The sequence below is a fragment of the Poecilia reticulata genome, chromosome 14, assembly GCF_904066995.2.
Source record: "Poecilia reticulata chromosome 14, P_reticulata-male-v2, whole genome shotgun sequence".
Lineage (NCBI taxonomy): Eukaryota > Metazoa > Chordata > Actinopteri > Cyprinodontiformes > Poeciliidae > Poecilia > Poecilia reticulata.
In genome coordinates, this window is record NC_088843.1 from 21476141 (window position 1) to 21497764 (window position 21624).

Genomic DNA, 21624 nt, shown 5'->3' on the forward strand with positions numbered 1-21624 from the left:
CATTCTGATGTGAAAATCCAATTTGCACAAAAACAATTTTTGTTATGTTATATTTTACATTTTGTTATGCTTATTATATCCAGAACTAGAAATCAGAAAATGTAAAAATCTATAAGGGAGTAAAAACTTTTTCTCCTCTAATACAGTGGATTACTTTTAGCCTGTTTTTACTGCCTGCCTGTTTTTACAGGCAGTTGTAATTTGTTGAAATCGCCACTGTGGGGCGCAGTTGAGTTTTCCATCCGCTGACTGAGCTCTTGTTTTGAAAGAACCAGGAAGTCGTCGTGTTTGATTGTTCTGGTAGGGGTCCGTTGACTCCTGGTCCTGGTCCGCTCAGCCTCCTCCGGTCGTCGCCATGGTGCAGATGATGGAGTCGCAGTGCGAGTACTTCATGTATTTCCCGGCGGTGCCCATCACGGACCTGTCGGACCCGGCCCGGTACCGCAGTCTGCCCCGCCGGAGCCACCTCTACCTGGGCGAGACGGTCCGCTTCCTGCTGGTGCTACGCTGCCGGGACGCCGCGGCGACACCGAGCGAGGCCCCCGGTAAGGCGGGCGGCAGGGGGGAACGGCGGGGGGCGGAGAGCCGGAGGACCCGGTCCGGATTAGACCTAGTTCTCCTGGGTCTCTGCGTCGTTCGGACGCCTCGGTCTTCCTGGTTTTGGGGTTAATATTCAGCGCTGGACCGGTTCTGTCCCCGGACCGAACCTCCCTGGGGCTGTTGCTGCAGGACCAGGCAGAACAACATGGAGGAAGCATCATTTCCGTGTTCGTCTGGTCATTGAAACACAAACACACCGCAGTCTTAAAGCGCTGTCATTCATCAAAACCGGAACCAGAGCCCGAACTGGGTCTGAGCTGAGCGGAGCCTGCAGCAGAGTCTCCAGAAACTACAGTCTTACTAAACATTACCAGTTGATTTCAGAAAAACTGAATCAGAAAGTGAAACTAATTAATTTCAGCTGTCTGATTCTGATAGTTCTGGTTATTCTGACCCAGAATCCAGTGTCAGAAAACGAAAATATGACATCAGAGCCATAAACATTAGTTTTTGATTCAGTAAAGCTAATTTCTCTCTGGGTTCTGGTTCTGGACTTCCTGAGACGATGCTGGACGTCTCTGTCCTGGACAGACGTGGCGTCTCTGTTTGTCCAGCAGATGCTGTTTGTGATGATCTTTCAGGATCTGCTTCTCTTGGTGCATGGAGAGGCTTCAGAGTATCTGTAGAGCTCACCTGTCTGCTGGTTTTCTTTCATTATTATTTTAAAGGGGCAGTATTGTGTTTTCCAGCTACATAGGGCCCGTATCACACATCAGGCCCGTATCACACATGGGGCCCGTATCCCACATGGGGTTCCGTATCCCACATAGAGCCCATATTCCACATGGGGCCCGTATCACACATTGGGCCCGTATCGCACATAGGGCCCATATTCCACATGGGACCCGTATCTCACATAGTATCCCGCATTCTCACAGCAATCTGAATGGCTCAGTAAAATCCTATCTGTGGAACTTAATCGAATCCAATAGTTTTCAAAGTGTCTGCAGTCTGAACGGTAATGGCTAGGCCTGTCGCAATAACCAATTAATTAATGGATAAATTAAAACAAATTCAATCATTTCTATTTGTGCGATCTGTTGTTTTCCTCTTCCTACCAAAAACTAAACTCTTCAGTCTGCTGCTTTGGTCTCAACTACATCCTTTGTTTGAAGGATAATTTTGTTTACAGATTCGTCATAATTAATATTTTGTTGTTTCTTGTGTTTTTATTTATTTGGAATATTTAAGATGTCTTCCAGTTCCACTGTTAAATGTTCATTAGAAATTAAACTTTATCGATATTTGAGAATGACCATTACTTGAAAATGGTCTCAAAACAACAATATTATATCACAATAACTTCTGGGACGATTTATAGACCAATAAAATGTGTTACTGGTCTATAAATCAGGCTTAGGCTTAGTTCAGCCTCTCAAAGATCAATAGTTTCATGTCTAATAACATTTAAATCAATGTAATTAATGCAACGCATTAAGTCCTGGCTCTAGCTTAAACTTTCCCAGCCAATTAAAACACTCCTCTGGACGATGTGATGAAGCTCATGACGTTCCTCTCCTTGCAGGGGGCGCTGACGTCACAGCGGCCGGTTTCGGCACAGAATCTCCCAGCAGCCGAGCGTGGCGGGAGCTGGCCGGCTCTCTGTGCGCCGTGGCCAGCGTGAGTCCGGGTGAGAACAGCCGTCACCGTGGCAACCACCACCAGGACTACCAGAGCAGCGGCGACGAGGACGGCGAGGACGACTACATGGCAGCGGCGGAGGCGGCCATCGCAGCGCTGGGCAGCAGGGTGGACTCCCGCTGTCGGAGCTTCAGGGACTGCAAACCGCTCCTCATCCACAACTCGTCTGGGACGGCCACCAGGGAGTTCCGCAGGGCTCCGCTTCAGGTGCAGGAATGTTTACAACACATGTGGAAAAGTCCTGATCCATCATCCACTTCTTTATAGTTTCCTTTCACACAGAGAAGCCCAGTGCAGGGCATTCTGGGTAAATACAAACAAAGCTAATACTTTAGTGCAAGCAGGAGAAATGGCTCGTGGTTTTTAGCCACGAGCCATTGTGGCACCTCCATTTTGTGAAGAAGGAAGTTGCGCTCAGTGTTGTTTTGCTTCTGCGTTTCTTGGTGCAATGAACCCCACAGGCGGGGAGGGCAGCAGGTTGCTCAAAGGGTTTGGTTGGTTCAGGTTTTAATGCACCATCTTCATCGGCTCTGAACTTCTCCTCCTCAGTCCCCTCTGGATGAACCGGTAGTTCTGACGGACGAAGTGATCTTCCCTCTCACCGTCTCTCTGGACAAACTTCCAGTCAACACCCTGAAGGTCAAGGTGAGCAGCTCCACCTGCAGGTGGAGTTTCCTGTTCCGGCCTTTGTCTCGTTTGTTCTGTGTTTGGTGAGAATCAGCTTTGTGTGTTGTGTGTTGGACTGATGTAGACGTTCTGCTGCAGGTCATGGTGACGGTGTGGAAGAAGGAAGCAGAGAAGGCAGAGGTGCAGGAGCTGGGATACCTGAGCGTCCTGCAGCAGCGAGAACCCACACACACCTTCAGACACGACCTGAACACCTTCAAGGCTCAGGGTACGACACACACCTGTGTTCTGCTGCACTTGTCGCAACTTGTAAACCCCCTCTAGCGCCAACCGCTGTGATAAAAACCCGTCTGTCCTCTCTGGTGAGGAGTTCTGGGATAAAGTCTGGATCCGCTCCAGTTTTGGTTCTGATGAAAGTGTCAGCAGTTTGAAGGTTTCATGTTAATCAGCGAGAACCAGAGCCGAGAAGATCACTTTTCCTGCTGTGGTTCCGATTCTCTAATTGGTATAAACGGTCTGAAGGTTCCAGCTTCAATGTAAAGTTTCATCAGAACTGTTCTGATGACCCAGAACCATCCGCAGCCATTTAGAGACAGGAAGAGGGGTCAGTGCTTTTCACCGCCAGCTAAGCTGACTGAGCTAACCCTAAAGAACTAATCATAAACATTAGTTGTGCTAACAATATAGGCTGCACCAACACAGGACTTGGTAGAAGCTAACGTTAAAGCGCTACACCAACATGGTCTTTAGTGGAAGCTAATACTAAAGCTGCAGGATGTCAGGCTTAAGGCTCAACAGTTAGTCCATAAAGTATTTCCTGTCGTTGTGCTATACGTAAAAATTTTCTACTGCCCTTTTTGCATACAATATTTCTCGATGCAGTACCAGCTTCAGCCACAGGGGGCAGTGTTTCTAACCCAGATGAGGTGAAAGAACCAGCAGAATAATGATGGTTCTGTTCGGTTCCGTCCGCAGTGAGCACCACGCTGACCGTCCTGCCGCCTCCCACCGTCCGCTGCAAGCAGATGACCGTTTCTGGGAAACATCTTGCAGTCCTGAAAGGTTTGACTGAACCCAAAGCATTCACACCCTGGGCTGTTTCCTGTTCTGTAAGACTCCAAGCCAGACATCGATGTGCTTCATTGTAACACTCGAAACTGAATGGCCTAGAATGCATCTCAAAATATGTTCTCCATCTGTCCTGACTGGTTCCTAACTGGTTTCTAACTGGTTTCTAACTGGTTTCCTCTCAGTCCTGAACGAATCTTCCCAGGAGGAGCTGAGCATCCGGGATGCCCGGATTCTGCCCAACCTGAACGCCTCGTACCTTCCCATGATGCCGGACGGCTCTGTGCTGCTGGTGGACAATGTTTGGTATGTAACGGGGTCCAGCGTCAGCATCCGGGTCAAGGGTCAGCTGCAGGGTCAAGAGTCAGCATCAGGGTCAGCAGCAGCTCTGACTCCTGTCCTCTCTTGCAGCCATCAGTCCGGTGAGGTTGGCATGGCGTCTTTCTGCCGCATGGACAGCAGGGCCTGCCGCCTTCCCAGCCTGCTCGGCGCCCTGGAGGAGCACGACTTCCTGTTCCAGCTTCACCTGAACGACGTTCCGCAGGACGACTCTAACGAGGTCAGTAATCAGCCCAAAGTTACTGATGATCAACGTCTGAGAAACTTTGAGATGTTTCCTCTCATCCTGACAAAGAATCGCACCAGAACAAACTCAGCTGCTGATGCGGAGGCCTGTCTCCATGGCAACAGATTCTGGCCTCCATCATCAGGATGAGACGTTCAGTCCCGGGTACTTCTGTGTTTTCAGGGTTTCGAGGTTCCTTTGGTGGCGGTTCTGCAGTGGTCTACTCCCAAGATGCCGTTCACCAACTGCATCTACACCCACTACAGGTAAACCCAGAGAGGTTATAGTTCCAGTTTATACGGTTAATGGAAACGCAGCGATAGACCTGATGAGTGATGTTTGATGTTATGACGTTTCTGGATCTCTGCTGATGAAAACACGTCATGATGTTTTTAAAGAGGATAGTTGGTCTGGGCTCCTTTGGCATGAATTACTGCATCAGTGCGGCGCAGCATGGAGACCAGCCCGAGGTTCTGTTGAGGTTCTGGTCCGGGTTGCTGTGAATTCTGTCATCTCCCTCCTGAACTGATCCACACAGTTCCATATCTGATCATCTGTAACCTGTCAGCAGGACCCGGTCCAGATGTTTTTCTCCTCGGTCCAAACCAGATTCTGTCGACTAAATCAGATATTTAAAATCCTTTTTACTGATCTGATCTAATATTTAATTTTTTTTCCTTCCTCTTAACCAGAATTATGTTTTATTTTATACTGACTTACTGAGAGGCCACCTGCAGTTCTGCGAGTGGCCACCAGGTGCTGCTCTGACCCAATCGCTGTTCAAACAGCAGAACTGAAACCTCTGAAACTCAGAAAACGATTTCATTTTCTTCTTTACAGTTTTTACCTCTGCCTAGTTTCTTCATCCTGTTTTTGTCTTTCTGAGTGGTTCTGGTTCTGCCGGGTTGGGTTTTGGACCAGAACCAGGCCTGGTACCGGAGCTGTAACCCCGTTCTCCCCGCCTCTCCTGCAGGCTGCCCAGCATCCGTCTGGACCGGCCACAGTTCGTCATGACTGCCAGCTGCCCCAGCTCCGTCAAGGTCAAAGAGCGCTTCAAGGTCAAATACGTACTGATCAACAACCTGCAGGACTTCCTGGCCGTCCGGCTCGTCTGGACCCCTGAAGGTCGGTTCGGACCGGTGCTGGTTCTCTACCTTCCTGTAGACAGCCGGTTTCTCCTGCTCATCGGATCAGAATCAATAGAAGTCATAAAATATTTTTATCCAGAGAAAACATCTGGAAAAGTCTGAGACGATTAATCAGGTTAATCAATTATTGAAATAACAATCAGCTAATTCAGTAATCGATTAACCATTAACTGGAGTTTAGAGACTCTGAAAAGCCGTTAGCTGACAGAACAACACAGACAGAGAAATTAATCCAAAACTGAACAAAGATTTAAATATTAAGATGAAAAATCTCTTTTATCTGTAAATCTGATCTGTTTTCTCTGCTGGAGATGGTTCTGTTCTGACCTGGCTCTGGATGTGTCCAGGTCGTGGTCGGGGCGAGGACGCGGCGCTGGCCGCCGTGGTGTGTCACACACCGCTCAGCAACCTGGGCCACTGCCGCAGAGGAAGCACTCTGTCCTTCAGCGTGTCCTTCCAGATCCTGAAACCAGGACTGTACGAGGTGGGTGGACCAACGCCGCCGCCGCCACCACTACAGCCACAGATACAATCAGTTCGATATTATCACCACTGGTGTCGTCCAGAGGCGCTTTGCAAAACAAAAACTCTCTTCAATCCAGTCAGACATCCATTCCAGTTGATCCTTATTATCATTCAGATCTTTAAACTCAGTTTATTATTCAGATGAGTTTAAAAAAGCTTCCATCTAAGGAAACCCAACAGAGAATCCAGTTGTTGACCTGCAGCGTCACTCCTCCTGACCACCAGAGGGCGACAGTGGAATCAGCCAATCAGAAGGCCAGACCAGGTGTAGCTTCTATAGAGAGAATAACTGACTGTAAAGTAGAAATAACAGTAAAATAATGTAAAACAGAGTAGTAGAAGAAAGTGAGACATTATGTCCAAAACATCTGAAATTTTATCTTTTTAGTTTATAAAATCTGTAGTTCTTGGCCCAGAATGTCTACACTTTGTTTTAGTTTAGCTCTTCAATAAAATGAAACGTTCTCTATGCATTAACTTGTCTTGTCTCCAGGTTTTCTTTCATAAAACAAATTAACTTTTTTTCTGTTAATTAAATGTTTCCAGTTAAAGTTATCAGCTTTATGTCGTCTCTGATGTTTCCTTCTGTTCCAGCTGAGTCAGCACATGAAGCTGAAGCTTCAGTTCACCGCTTCGGTCTCCAATCCGCCGCCTGACGCCCGGCCGCTCTCACGTAAGAACCGCTTCCTCCATCCAGCTGCAGGTTCTGGTTCTGGTTCTAACATAGCAGCAGGCGAATGCGACCCAAATCCGATCTGTTTCACTTCCATATGTGGATCTAAATATAATTGTTTTCAAAATGAGTTTTCAAAAAATATGAATTGATCGGCTAAACAGAACAACCAGGAAAAACTGAGAAAACCAAAAGTTAACACTTGAAATAACAGCAAATGACGCAAATTGGAGAGTAGTAGGAGAAAGAAGGGAGAAGTGGTTGGTTTGTAGTTCCCATCAGCTGCGTTTCCATTGACCATGTAGTTGTGCTATTTGACTTTTTGAAAATGGTGCCACCCACGAAGAAGAAGACCGGAAGTATTTGGAGGATCATAGCGCAGCATATTCTTAAATGACATATCGCGTACAAACTTATTAACGTGTAATTTTTATTTAATTCCTTATTTAATGGAAACACCACCATTGTGAAGTTGTGTTTTTTCAACATTAGTGGAATATCAGTAAAGTTTTGTGTACATTAATAATGGAAATGCAGCTGCAGTTAGCGCCTCGGTTCCAGGCTGCGGCTCTGAATCTACAAATTAACCAGAAACAACAGGTAGTGGAGCCGAAGCCCAAAAACAGTTTCAAAGTTCTGTTGATGCCACAGAACTTTTGTTTCTATAGATGATGAAGCATCCAGAGAAGCTCTGAAACTGTCTCCTTCGTCTCCATGGCAACCACTCTGAGACCGACGGTCATTTGGGGCGACTGTGGCTCAGTGGGCAGAGTACTCATCTTGTAATTGGAAGGTCACAAGATGACCAGTCGTCATATGTTGATCTGCCTCTGGGCAAGGCAGGTGACCCACTGATCTGTGAAGATCTGTGGATCTAGTGTAAAATGCTTTGAGTGTATTATTGTTTACTAATACCATTTACCATTCTCTGGTCCCCAGGTAAAAACAGCCCGTCCAGCCCCGCTGTGCGGGACCTTCTGGACCGGCACCAGGCCAGTCTGGGCCGATCGCAGTCCTTCTCCCACCAGCAGCCGTCCCGATCGCACATCATGAGGTGAAACATGTCCAGGTGTAAAACCAGGTGGATGGCCTGCATGGTAATCCCTCTAACCCGGTGTGTGTGTGTGTGTGTGTGTGTGTGTGTGCAGGACGGGCAGCGCCATGGAGCGGCGGGCAATCACGCCGCCGGTCGGCTCCCCGGTCGGCCGGCCGCTCTACCTGCCGCCGCAGGACAAGACGCTGCTGTCCGTGGATAAGATCGCTAAGCGGGAGTGTAAGGTTCTGGTGCTGGACCCAGTCAGCTAGGCAGCTCAGCTGGACCAGAACCACCAGATGTGAAGCTACTGAGGAGTGGAAGCGCTGATGGTGGAAACATTCCCTCCACTCAGAGACTTACGGATATTTATTGTTTTAAAGTGTTTGCAGCATTACAGGTCCAGAACATTTCCTGAACGTTACAGAGTATTATGGAGGTTCTGCTCAGGTTGCTGCTGATTTGGAGGGAAACCCAACAGGCAGGGGGGTTCTGGGAACCGGAACCGGGCCCGTTTCCCTCGGATCAGTACCAAGCTGCAGACGTCTTCCTGCTGTTATATTTTATTTCCCGCTCTGAACCGGAGTCGCTTCTTAAAGTGTTACCTCATTGTTTCTGGAGTATTTAATGGTTCAGGCGGCTTCATCTGTTTACAATCAGCACTGCTGTCCTTCCTCTCCAAGTTACTGAATGTAAAGACCCGGTCCGGTCCAGGTCGGTCCAGTCCAGACACTGATGAGTTCCTGCTGTTATTCTACAATACAGGCTGATGTTTAAAAGTCTGCAGGTTCTGTCTCATCTTTATCTGATGACCACCAGTCGACCAATCAGAGCACCAGCTCAGGCAGCTGCTCTTACGCCACCTCGTGGTCGGTGCAGGTACTGCAGCTTGACTCAACGGGTTGGAGCAGCTGAAACAAACATGGTGGCTTCATCCAGACATGATGCTGAACGGAGAAACATGCTTAACCAGAGACAGCTAGCATGCTAACTGTTAGCAACACGAGGCAAAAACAATGGAAATATTGGTCAGACACACAACAAAGCATTTAAGAGCCATGATTTTTAAATTACGAGAATAAAGACAAAATATGAGAATAAAGTTGTAAAGATAAAATGACAAAAACGTATATAAAAGTATAAAAAAAGTGTTATCGTAATTTTACGACTTTTTTCTGGTAATATTCTGTCTTTATTCTTGTAAGAACAAGTTTTGTGCCAAAGATAAGAAAAGAGTTCATGTGTTGGTTTAATAAGAAACAAAGGATCAAAACAGTCTAACTGCAGAGACGCTGATTGTTCTGCCCCCTACCGTTCAACATCAGAACTGCAGCACCACGGCGGAGCCTGAAGGTATGAAGGTGATTTTATAACCACAGCTTTTCTTCGCTGCTCGTCCCGTAGCAACAGCCGCCATGTTGGATTCTGAGGAGCCGTTGATGACTAAAAGTTCCCGATGTTTTCCACATATTTACGTCAAAAACCAACAAGATCAAGTCAAGGAGAAAATTTCCTGGTTCAGAGCAGACAATAACAGGCTGATTCTGATCGGTTGAACACCTGACGACATCTGCAGGCTAGACAGGTGAGTAACTGCAGAGAGCAGATTCTCTAAAGTTGCCTTACTGCAGACAGCAGCTACCATGAAAACAAACGCAAATATTCTGGTTCTGGTTCCGGTTTGTATCTGCATAACCAGATTAGATCTTCGCTGTGCTCCAGGTTCAATGTGCCGCTGATTCCTGTTGATGAAGGACGGAAATATGTCAACACACAACAGGAAGTTCCCCTCTGGGCCGCGGGAGTCTCCCTGCAATTTTAGCGCCGCGTGTTTTTATAGTTTCTGGTCATTTATTATCTATAAATCTGGCGGCGCTGACCGACCAATCAGAGAGCAAGAAAAACAGAAAATAACAATAAAAATGTTAGAATCCAAAGAGCTGAGAGAAAGTTTTCAACCATTGATTAGTTGATTTTTCCCTCCCTGTGCATGAACTTTGACCTGCTCTGCTGTATTGTTTTAATTCACATTGGAGCGTTTTCCAGCAATTTAAGGTAATCTCAATCGAATTTAAGCCCAGACTTTGACTAGGCCACTCAAAAGCTTTATTGACATACACTAATTAAAAGCCACCATTTTTATTTTACAGTTTTAAATTAAATCAGACTAACTTTCTCTTTTCTCTCAGGTCATCATAATCACCAAAATTATTTCTATTTGCTAAAAGACATAGCAAGAATTTTTTATTTTTTTTTATTGTAAATTTTTTCTAACTTCCCCCTGAATGCAAATTAAAGTTATTTGACTTGATAAAGTGTAAAACTAGGATTTTATTTTGGATGATAATTATCTAAAACCAAAGATAAAAAGTACAAAGAGGCTTTTTAAACACTTTATTGAGATTAATGTCAGAAATTAAATCACATTTAAGACAGAAGGGGAAGTCAGCGTTTGCACTGTAAACTAAATATATTTACAGTTTTTCTGGACTAACTTTGGATCTGCAGCGTCAGGCAGCAGAGCGCCACCTTGTGGGAACGACCATCCTTCATGGAGATCATTTATTATTCACTGTAAAAACATTGGTTGAGAGCAAGTAGCTTGTGAAAACAAAACCTGGTTAGCATGAATATGATAGCAGTGAGCTTATAACACAGAACCAAACAGGATATTAGCAGTAAAACCTTTTACAGTCCATCATTTTGCTAAAGTCCTGATTCCTCCATAATTTGTCCACCTCAGGGTCAAAGCTGCATTATGTAACTTTTATTTATTTACATATTTGTTAAACCTGTCCACCTTTCTCATGCCTCTCTGGTTGTCTGCTACGCTACAGCTAGCATGGCATGGTTTTCCAGTAACAAGTTGTTTCTCCGCCACATTTAGCAGTGCGTACATGAGAATGATTTACAGCACTAAGCCCCGCCCTTTAGCTCTGATTGGTTGCTTCTGGTGAATTTCTTTGGACGGCAGGTGGAGGTGGAAAAGCTCGATCAGATTGAATAAATATGAAACAACATATTCTCTATAAAAGTTACTTACTGGAGGTTTAAAGGACAGTGAGTTATAGAAATGAAGTTGCAATAAAGACGGTTAATATCTGAAGACCAGGAGACGGTTGATGGAGTTTAAATGGCGACGCTGTTCTCGATGCCGGATGGACACAGGTACATATACGGCAGCTCCAGGTGCCTGTTGCGCTCTGTGATGTCATCAGTAATGGCCTGGAGCTCCTCCTGCACTTCCTCCAGCAGCCTGCGGTGGGCATCGAATTTGAAGATGGCCTCCCTGTAGTGACACAGAGGAACCTGTAGAGGGAGACACAGAAACTTTACAGCAGTGGTCCCCAAACTACGGCCCACATTGTATTTTCTGGTTTATATGTGGATTTTTCTTCAACCACCAGAGACTTTTTTAACCACTGCTTGACTTTTATGTTATTTAATCAGTACGGTTGTTTGCTAGCGGTAGAGCAACCACCTTGTGTTATGACCACCAGGTCGAAGCAGCTTATACTTCAAAAAGAGCCTTATGAGGAATTCATATGTTAAAGTTACTTTCCCTCAATGGAATATATACTAGTCAGTCCCAGTGACTGTTTCACTAACGGTTTTTGCCCTTGTGCTTTCTGGGTAAAAATCAATCGAGAAACGCACCCACCCCCCCCCGGCAAAAATTTTCGGCAGCGCATGTGATAAACGTGTAACACTTTTTCTGTTACAAACTGACTCCGGCCCCCCCACCAAAGAAGGGAAAAGTTATGTGGCCCTCACAGGAAAAAGTTTGGGGACCACTGCTTTACAGGAAGAAGAAGAAATGGCGCAGACGTCTTCATGGCTGTTTTCTGTTATTAACATGGAAACTGGTCAGAAAATGATTCAATGTTCTGATGTGAAAAAATGTTTGAGGTGCGTTTATTCGTTTTCCAACTGAACGAGCTGGGCGGAGCCTTACAAAGTCGACGCCAGGCTGCGACAGCACGGTCAGCGTCATCAGGACGCGGTTGGTGGAGTTGATGTCCGGCAGGAAGGACAGGATGTCCTGCTCTGTGACACCTTTGGCCTGCGGAGGAGGACGCATCATGGCGGACGGACAGTTGGGCATCCAGAGAGCAAAGTCCAGCTGCAGAGAGACAAACCGCAGAGGCGCTCTGAAGGTTTACCGTCTGGAAAATTAAGTTTGCACTTTGTTTTAGTGCAGTGGAGCAGCTGATAGCAAAACGTTTCTGGGTTCAGATCTGTTGTATTATTGACACATGGCAGTATCAACCTGGTTGGATTTAGCACACTAGCTTCGTTTGAATGCTGTGTTGGGATAGCTGTTTTTGCATTAGCTTACGTTACTGTGCTCCACAACATGGATTGCTTTGGAAGCTACAGAACAAGATGTTGATTTGCCTTTTTTATATCGCTTCAAATCCCAACTTTTAACAGAAAGTAGTTCATATTTTTCATATTTCTGTTGCTGCTTTGCGTTTGTGTTCAAACCCAACCTGACCGTTTTTGTCCTGTGTCCACTGACCTGGGAGAAGTTGACGGCAGCATGCAGAGCAGAGCAGGAGTAGATGACCATGGTCACAAATTTGGAAACTTCTGCTTCGGTCTGGAAGCACGGAGGAAACCCTGGAGGTGACAGGAAGTAGAATCAGAAACGAGCTCATGGAGGAGGAACTGCAGTCAGGCATGAGAAAATGGTTCTGCTTCTCCATGAGACCAAACCATTGCTGCACTTCTGGAAAACATTAAACTTTAGATTCAGCATGGTCGCTCTGCTCTGTCCAGATGTTCTCTAACCATAACAGTGAGTGGCTGTTGGGAACCAACCTGCGTTCTGTGGGAATCCGTGTGTATTGATGTCGGTGATCCAGTTCTGGAGCTCGGAGTCGTTCTGGACGTCTTTGTCTCCTCTGTAGTACAGCTGGACCCAGCCGAGGACAAACCTGCCAGACACAGACACCTGAGCCGTCCTACAGGCGCTCACCGCCGCGCCGCCGGGCCGGGGTGCGCTCGTTTACCTGTACAGTGCGTCCCAGATCCTCCGGGCGTCCTGAGCGTAGAAGCTGTGAGGCAATTTGTCCACGCCACGGTCCAGCAGGTCGTCGGGAACGCACATGGACCGATAGTGAATGGTGGCCGACGCTCTGCGGAGGATGTCTGGGATGGTCTTCAGACCAGAACCCACCGCCTGCAGAACCAGAACCAGAACCAGGTCATTACAGCCCTGAGGGAACAGATCATTCTGCCCCAGTTCCTACGCTTTATCTCAAATTAAGGAGGTTCTAATTACAAAAATGAACATTTTCATTAAAAAATATTCCAAATCTTAAATTTATAACAGCATTGATTTCAGTGAAGCTTCACAGCCAAAAATTTACAGCAATAATTTGGGTTGTTTATTCATAAGAAAAAAAAAACTAATATTTTTCAGTTAGCATGTTATTAATTTATAAATGCCAGTTTCAAAGTAAATATTTAATTAACAAGCTAAATACCTAAACCAACTAAATATTTAAATACAATTTAAACATTTAGCCCCAACCTATTCCTCAAATTTTTAGTTTTCTAACTAAAGGTTTAGCTTTAAATTGGGACATTTGTGAATGAATAACATGGTGAAAATATGACTCCGCATTTTCTCTCTTTTGACAGGCTAAGTAACCCAAATTATTGAGTATCTAACTTTACAAACGGCAGCCCGTAATAAGTTATTCAGGACATTTAACTACCTAGTGCTTTGGCTGCTCCCAAACAGAGTGGCGCCCTGGGCAGTGAGCCCTGCAGGTGAGTTTTTACCTGATCAAAGGTGCCGTTGACGGCCAACAGCGACGCTCGCGCCTGCATATTGATCTGCAGAGACGTCCTGATGTGAGGCATCAGCAGCTGGAGAGACAATCACAATAAACACAAGAAGATGAGATTAAAAAACTAAATAATTAGATTTTATGGTTTCACAGGGTAATCTAGAGATGAACCCTGAGGGAGAAACTCGAATGGGATTTATTAGTTCAGCTCTTCTGGAACCAGATGATGCTGCGCCATGTTCTGAAAACTGTTAGATTAAACCAACATATCATGTCTTCCATCCATTTAACCCAGAGTAAATGTTTATCAGGTTGGATTTTTATCATGTATTCATGTCTAATAGATTATCGGCTAAATTCCACCGATTCAACTGTTTGCCATATTTCATAAACTACCCCTTTCTGGTTTTCACTAACTGTCAAGAAATAAACCTAGTTCTCATGTGATGTCACAGTAATTTTGTAGCTGACCGCCATCTTGGTGGGTATCTGTAACTGTCATAACAGTTGCTATGACAACAATAAAAAAGCCACGTTCTCTATCTCACATGGGTTGGTCCTGACAGTAGCATTTTATTGATATACGTTTCTTTTGCACATTGATCAATAGTGTCAATATTATTTCTCTTTGTTGGTCTGGAAGCCATAATTCATCTATGCTTTGCGCTGTGTTTGCCTATCAAAATGGCGGTCCAGTGGTTCAGACTTGTGGGAACTTTGAACAGTTAAACGTTGCTCTCAAGTGGTAGAGCTGCTCCTCAAGTCATCGATCATTTATCCAGATCATAAACACTTTGGACCAGTGGTGGGCACACTGTCGCTAACTAGTACAGCTAATTTTTGGTTTAACGCTTTATTGTTTTTGCTAACTTGGAAAACATTTAGCGCATTTTGTTTCCATAAATTCTAAAGTGTTAATTTACTTGGCTGTTTTGTAAACTTATTCAGGTGGATAAAGTTCTGTGGGGAGGTTTTGGTTAACTAAGACATTTATATTCATCCTCTTATTTTGAAGTCTGTTTATGCACAGTCGGTATAAACATAGTTGAAATTAGCGCTCTACGCTTAGCTTCTGCTAAACATGTTGGTATCGCGCTTTAGTGTTAGCAGAGCTAATATTTATGATTAGTGCATTAGCAATAGCGCTACTAGCTTTACAGTTAGCGGTGCCCACTACTGCTTTGGACCAGTTCTTGTCTCTCGGGTGGACAGGCTCTCCATGTTCCAGGCGTGGCGGCTGGTCTTCACCTGGTGCAGAGGGTGATGCTCTGGAAGCTGCCGCAGCGTGGCGATGCAGCACAGCTCCGCCATCATATGGGTCCGCATGTAATGGGAGACCAGCTGGTGACCCTGGAAGTCGGCGCTGTGGACCCAGATTTTAGCCAGCAGCCAATCACAGCTGGGGTCAGAGGGCAGGAAAACCGGGTTCTGCGGACCGGGCGTCTGCTGGAGCTGAAGGGTCACAGGCAGAGTGTCAGTCCGGGACAGCTACAGCATTTTCCACCTGGGTGGAAGCTCACCTGGATGGCGATGGGGACCACCTGTCCCCGCTGGTTCAGGTGGAGGAGACACAGCGGGGCGGACAGGTACGTCTGCTTTCCATTGATCTGGTTGCCTTCAAGCCCGTCCAGGAGCTTATAGTCCAGCAGATAAATGTTTCCTCTCTAAGCCGGAAGCATCAGGTTTCTGACATAGAATCCAACAGGAGCCATAAATCACAGAACCACAAAGTTACCTGTAGCTCTTCTTCAAGGGAGGAGTCTGCAGGTAGGAAGGGGCGGAGCATGTCAGAGGTGACGGCCAGGTTCGGAGGGATGAGGTGTGTCCGACGCAGGAGCAGAGGGTTGCAGCCGTTCAGACATTGATAGCCAAAATACCACTCCTCCATCCAGTGAGCCTTCACAAACTCTGAGAGACAAAAGACAGCGTCTTATCGTCCTGCAGGACGTCTGCTGAGCTGGAGGACACACAGAGATGAGGACAGAGCAACAAATGGAGCAGATAAACACCAAACACCTCGATTAGATGTACAGCTAACAAGTTCACATGAACCTGATGGACATCCTGATCTTAGCACAGAGTTTACTATAATGTTGGTGGCTAAAGCTTCATCTTGTCTAGAACGGGTCTTCCACAAGGAGTCCGATTCATTCTTCAGGATCGTCAGGGAGGTCAGACACTGATGTAGGACAAGGAATCCTGGCTCACAGTCATAAATTTGAGGTCAGACCAGACAAGTTCTTCTACACCAAACTCCTTTATCCATGTCATTATCAACCTGTCTTTGTTGACCAGAGTTCAGCCATGTTGGGACAAAAAGCATCCGTCCCGGAACCATTCCTCCTACAGTGGCAGCATGAAATTCTCCCAAATATCTTTGTCCTTTCTTTGGATTCTTAAGGGTGCAGCATCTGACGCTTTGAACATCATGTCAGGTTTGGATCCAGATGTTTGGTCACAGACTCTATCCATGAAATTCTCTACACGATGTTATAGAGCGAACCAGACAGTCACATGGTGTTTGGAGGTCTGTGTGTTAGTTTTAACCTATCCAGTCTCTGACCTGTGTAAATCTTTAGTCAATTGGACTTATTGACCAGGCAGAATCGTGTCCTGGTACCGAGCTGAGGTTCATTGACTTGAGAGTGACCCATTCCTTCAGATATTTGCAGCAGCAATCTACAGCACAAGCTGCTGGGTTTTATATGCCTGTGGTAATGGGAGTGACTGGAATACCTGAATTAGATAATTATGATGCAAAACATTTCAGACATTAGAATTTCACCTTCAGGGAGAAACCAAGAAGTTATAGAGACAAGAACTACAAAAACAAAAAACAATTAATGAAATTTACAAAACAAATACAAACATATTAGTTTCATCAGCATTGTGTGATGGGTCGGTAACTAAGTGAGCCGGGCGGTTCTGGTTCTTACTGGCGATGTTGTTCTGATGTCCACTGAAGGCAAAGGCGGTCTCCAGCTCAGAGAAGCTGCTCCAGGGTTCGACCCGGCTGGTGAAGCCCGTCAGGTAGTGCATGTCGATGAATGGGCTGCAGAGCAGGAACAGGAAGCAGATCAGAGACGGCCATCGCCGACTCAGATCATTTCTGGGTCTTACCTGATGAGTTTGTAGCTCAGGTTCGGCCCGAGATCGGACAGACTCTTGAGATCGACGCACTGAGGAGCGCCTTCGATGAACACACCCCACCTGTTAACAGGGGAGAGTTCAGGTCAGATACAGCTTGGATCAGGTCTAAACCCAGTTCTAGAGCAAACCCTGGTCTAAGGATGGAGATCATCAGTTGGATGCCTTCAGGTTTTCTCATTAATCCACGTCTTTTTGTTCTGTGTTCAGTTACATTTACTTTGGTCTCTTGTACTTTAAGGAACCGGTTCTGAGTCAGTTTCCTGTTTTTTTTCAGTCGATGTTCTCCAAAGTCAGTTTCTATTTACATAAATTTTCCTGTCACCTGTTAAAAACCAGACCCTTGTTTTATGCGTCACTTCATCAAAGAGCCGGGACCTTTGACTGTTGAGAAATGACTGCTTACTCGAAGTGAAATGTTTGAAACGATTGACTCTGATCTCAACCAGTCGCTCAAGTTGACATATGCAATGCACCATCTTGATTGACGAACGCTACCAGAGATTTCCTGCACTGTAAACAACTATTCTCAACTGCAAAAGAGCCAAGCCAAACGACATCTTTTCCAACAAAAAAATGTCTTAAACATTCTTCCTGTTCTAATTTTGGAAGCGTGCGCAACAAAGATTTGTTCACTTCCATTGGCAGACTACAATTTGGTCAGAACATCTTCATGCACAACTCTTCCTTTTGTTCACCGATTAGCCTGATTGAAATTCATCTTTAAAGAAATCTAACTGAATGGGACAAATCCCAGGCGGCACACTGAAGGTAGATGAGAATCAAGCTGCATAGGAAAGCAACGGCCAGGACAGTTTTCCAGGAGCCTGATGTGTTGTACCTGATGAGTTCCCGCTGCCGCTGCAGCTGGCTAAGTCGGTGCTGCTTCACTTGCTCTTCCGTTTCCTCCTCCAGCAAACACACTGGAGCATCACCCAACAACGGGAAACACAGGTACAGAGTCAGACGGATCTGAAGTGATTGTAAGAATCTGACACCTCTCAGGGACCAAAAATAATCTCACGCTTTCCGCTGCGCAGCTCCACGTCGCCATCTGCTGTCCGCACCCACTTGTCGCACAAGAACACCTGCGTGTCTGAACCGTCGGGCCTTGGTTCCTGACCTTTAACCCGCTGGCGGAGCTCTACTCTGTTGCAGTGCCAGTCCACATTGGGGAATCCAGTCTGCACCTCCAGCTGGAGCCGAACCAGAACCACCCGACCCAGTGGGCCACTGGGCTGGACCAGGACAAGGCACGTCTAGGAAGACGGACACCATTAGGAGAGACCTTAACAGCTTTGCAAAAACTCAGCAGCAAAGAGAAGAGACGTTAGCGGAGCATCATTTCACCCCATCAGAACGATTACTGATGAAACTCACAGATCCAGGCAGCAGGTGATGGCCGTCATTCACTGTGACGGGCGAAGTCTCGCCTTGTGATCCAATCAGGCTGAGACGCAGACGGTTGAAGGTCCCACAGGTGGGACCAGGTGATGTGTGAACCGTCACTTCAAACTCCTGACAGAAGCCCATCCTGCAGGACAAAGTGGTGGCAGAGTTGCTAAAGAGACAGGAAGAGATCCTCCATCGTGTTTAAAAAACGTCCAGAAGGTTTTCTGGCAGTTTAGGGATCAGTAAATCTCAGCTGACTGTCAGAAACTGAAAGACTTCAGTGAAATAAATGTGAATATCATCGGTATGGAGTATGTTAAAAAGTCAACACTGAGGAGAGGATCTTCATTTAAGTAGAAATGACTAAAGGTAAAAACATCGACACATTTTCTCCATTTTAACAAAACTTTCTATTAAATATTAACCACTAATATTTACTGACAGTCTCTGTCAATGGACCAAAGCCTCAGTTTCACAGCTGAGGCTTTGAGTTTAAATTCTGGCAGAATATTAGAAACTTTACTAAAGGAATGTGCATAAATGTTTGTTACATAATTTTATTTATTTTACTTTTAAACTGGCAAATACGTCACAATATTTATGTTTTTATTCTCTATTCGTTTATAAATTTGATTTAGTCAAAGGTTTTATATTCTGTGTGTAATACTGAAAGAAAACTGTTTTACATTTTAAATATCATTTTTAATTCATGAAATGTATTTTTCATGAATAGTGGGGTCTTTTTATATTTTGAAGGTATAAACTGTCTCATCTCCCCAGTTCTACCTCCTGTTCTGTCCCATTTTAACCGGGACGTTTTGTACCGTTGCTTTAAGGCACACCTGGATTCTTCCAGGACAGATTGACTCCTGCTGGTTTAGAGCTGGAGGTGAAACCTTGGCACCTTTTCAGGATCATCTCTGGCCCTTAATTTCTCTGCTTAGTGACTGAAGATTAAAATGTTAATAATGTAAAGCACTGTTTGAAGTCAGTGGTGGAAAGGGGAGGTTGTTCATCTAAGCTCTGCTTGGTGAATGCTGTTTAAAGATCTATTTAAACAGATCTTTAAACAAATCTGTTTAAAGATCTGTTTAAACAGATCTTTAATAAGTTTTGCATAGTTTTATGCAAAACTTTTGTGCAAAATCAGTCTCGTATAATGAGATTTTACTTTGTCTGCTCTTTCCAGGTTGAGCTGTTTTAAGACTGTTACTTTTATGCAAATAAGATGCTGCTGGCCACACCCCGCTACTCAATATTTACACTTTATACATGTGAAAATGGCTGCAAACAGATGTGGAATGGGACAATGGTTCATATTTGATCCTGAGTCAGAAGAATTGGAGCCTCCTGAACAACCATATAGGAAGCAGCGAGTGGTTTTGAACGCTAACTCAACAACAAAAAACTCGTCTTCTCCAGCAGCCATTGTACTACCCATAAAGCTGTGAAACCAACAGAACAAACAAACTCGTATGCTTAAGTTGCCTGCCAATAGAGACATCATAATCAGCAGGTTTTTGAAATGTCTCGTTTTCCAGACACCAAAAAACACCAACTCATTGCTAGAAAACAATAAGTTCATCCCAAAGTTGTTTTATTCGGTCAAGTTCTTCAGTCAACCAAGTCTTCAGGAGCCTTGCTTTGTGCATTGGTGCAGTCATGTTGAAACAAGAAGTGGCTCTTCATCCATAAAGTGTTTCCACAAAGTTGAGGCAATGAAATTGTCCAAATGTCTTGGTCTGCTGCAGCAGTAGGAGCTTCTTTCACTGGAACCACTCTTCCATATCCTGAGTAACAGCACAATAATAAAGTCTATCCATCCATCTGTCCATCTATCCATCTATGGGGTCTGGTCCATATCTCCAATATTCAATGAGTGAGAGACGGGGGACACCCTGGACGGGTTGACAGTCCATGACGGGATATTCCTTCTGAATCAAATGTTACCCTGAACTTACACCCGTTTGGATTTGTGATGCTTACCTTGTATAACACGCCTCATATTAATTGATGGCGGATTAAGAAACGTTTGCTAAACTGCAGTCATCTGAATCAAGTGTGGTTAAAGCAGAGAAATGTCTGACCCATGCAGGGTAGTGTGCCTTAGGGTCCAGGGTTGGAAAACTCTGCTTCCCACTGCTGCATCTGCTGCTTTGTATCACACTTGAGGACCGAACTATGCCCAACTCCAGAGCTAACGCCCTGCAGCCTCTAGAAGCATTCCTGCTCCAACACACCAGAGTTCTCTCATCAGCATCATCCAGCTCTGCAGAAGCCAGGTGTTGCATCCTGTTGTGACACCATGGAGGAGTTCTCTGACCTCCTGCAGGGATTCCATTACTTCACACCAGAGGTCATTCCTTCTCCAACACACCTGAACCAGATGAATGGTTCATTAGCAGGCCTCTACAAAGCAGAGAGGCCTTTTGACTCAGGCGTGTTAGAGCAGGGGTGCATGTTAAAGTTGCAGGGTGGTAGCTCTCCCGACTCAGACGATTCCGTCTGCAGGGACACCTGCTAGACTTTAGTCCCTGCAACACCTTACTTCCTGTCCTGTGATGCTCTGAAATGGACCCTTGTTGTTTTTTTGCCTCTGGACCTCACAGGGCTCCTGCTGCCTCTCATAAGCCTTCTTTTGTTTACCTCGCTGATATTTGAATTGGAAATGAGGACCAGTTAACGCAGGTATTCAGCAGATGTTTTCTGAGAACACTGAAGTCTTTGATGCTTAAGGTCACTTCCTTCTTTAGCTCATGCCTGGGAAAGCTTTCCTACTCCTTATGTACCTGTGGACTCACACACCTTGTTACACTTGATTGTAACATCTTCTTTTCGATCAGTTCCAGCCTACAGTTGATCAGGTCAGAGGAAATCTACTGAACTTCTCTTGATGAACCATATTAACCACAGGAGCTCCATCAATGTTTTGTATTAGCATGAGGTAAGACTGACATTCAGCTCAGATTATGGAGGAGGAGGTTCATGCATGCAGATGATTCAGTGAATGTATAAACAAAATGACCGTATTTGAAATAAAAATGACTAAATATCTCACACAAAGAACCTCAACATAGAAAGTTCTGGGTGTGCACCATATTACAAGCTATGCATGAAGACAGAAAACCCAACTAATGGAAAATGTTGTGGAATGTGACATTGAAATAGTTATAAAGAGAACCTGATGACCAGGCGGGCTTACCTGCAGTTCAGCAGCTCCTCTCCTCTCATCTGGGTTTGCTGAAGAGGTGTTTGGCACCTGCAGCTACGGGTGCTTTCTGCTGTTTTCAGGATCCGCCCACACTGACACCTACACATAACTTTCAGGGTCATGTAAGGCTGTTTGGAGGAGTTACTGGGGGAACCAATACTTTTACCACTGTTTAATTTCCTACAGAGTGAAT

General features: G+C 45.3%; 2 protein-coding genes across 3 annotated transcripts in view; one reads left to right on the forward strand and one right to left on the reverse strand.

Annotated features, from left to right (window-relative positions):
- The first annotated feature begins 277 nt into the window (after nt 1-277).
- On the forward strand, nt 278-8662 carry trappc14 (trafficking protein particle complex subunit 14). Its single transcript, XM_008401775.3, has 13 exons — nt 278-545; nt 2126-2448; nt 2791-2886; nt 3007-3136; nt 3844-3930; nt 4122-4242; nt 4348-4495; nt 4685-4767; nt 5475-5626; nt 5997-6133; nt 6769-6847; nt 7787-7901; nt 7996-8662. Exons 1-13 carry the CDS (start codon nt 356-358, stop codon nt 8150-8152), a joined length of 1818 nt encoding a protein of 605 aa, XP_008399997.2. The 5' UTR covers nt 278-355; the 3' UTR covers nt 8153-8662.
- A 1597-nt stretch (nt 8663-10259) lies between these two features.
- Nucleotides 10260-21624, reverse strand: part of LOC103459850 (polyunsaturated fatty acid lipoxygenase ALOX15B) — a 12971-nt gene continuing 1606 nt past the window's right edge. The window contains exons 2-16 of one of the 2 annotated variants that reach the window (XM_008401774.3): nt 21423-21530; nt 18209-18362; nt 17853-18087; nt 17670-17751; nt 16802-16891; nt 16618-16733; nt 15417-15589; nt 15202-15345; nt 14930-15133; nt 13674-13760; nt 12896-13065; nt 12705-12820; nt 12403-12503; nt 11836-12003; nt 10260-11189 (exon numbers count right to left, since the gene is read on the reverse strand). In XM_008401774.3, coding sequence (XP_008399996.1) covers nt 11010-11189; nt 11836-12003; nt 12403-12503; nt 12705-12820; nt 12896-13065; nt 13674-13760; nt 14930-15133; nt 15202-15345; nt 15417-15589; nt 16618-16733; nt 16802-16891; nt 17670-17751; nt 17853-18087; nt 18209-18362; nt 21423-21451 — 2049 coding nt within the window. In that variant the 5' untranslated portion in view covers nt 21452-21530 and the 3' untranslated portion in view covers nt 10260-11009. Of the gene's footprint in view, nt 11190-11835; nt 12004-12402; nt 12504-12704; nt 12821-12895; nt 13066-13673; nt 13761-14929; nt 15134-15201; nt 15346-15416; nt 15590-16617; nt 16734-16801; nt 16892-17669; nt 17752-17852; nt 18088-18208; nt 18363-21422 lie in introns of both variants that reach the window. The other variant, XM_008401772.3, reaches the window with a different exon arrangement.

Bases quoted from the DNA above. Each gene is read 5' to 3' on its own strand.
- trappc14 (XM_008401775.3), top strand. From the start codon at position 356: ATGGTGCAGATGATGGAGTCGCAGTGCGAGTACTTCATGTATTTCCCG. The intron at 2,449-2,790 runs GTGCAGGAATGT...TCTCCTCCTCAG, and splicing joins TCCGCAGGGCTCCGCTTCAG to TCCCCTCTGGATGAACCGGT. The intron at 4,496-4,684 runs GTCAGTAATCAG...CTGTGTTTTCAG, and splicing joins CGCAGGACGACTCTAACGAG to GGTTTCGAGGTTCCTTTGGT.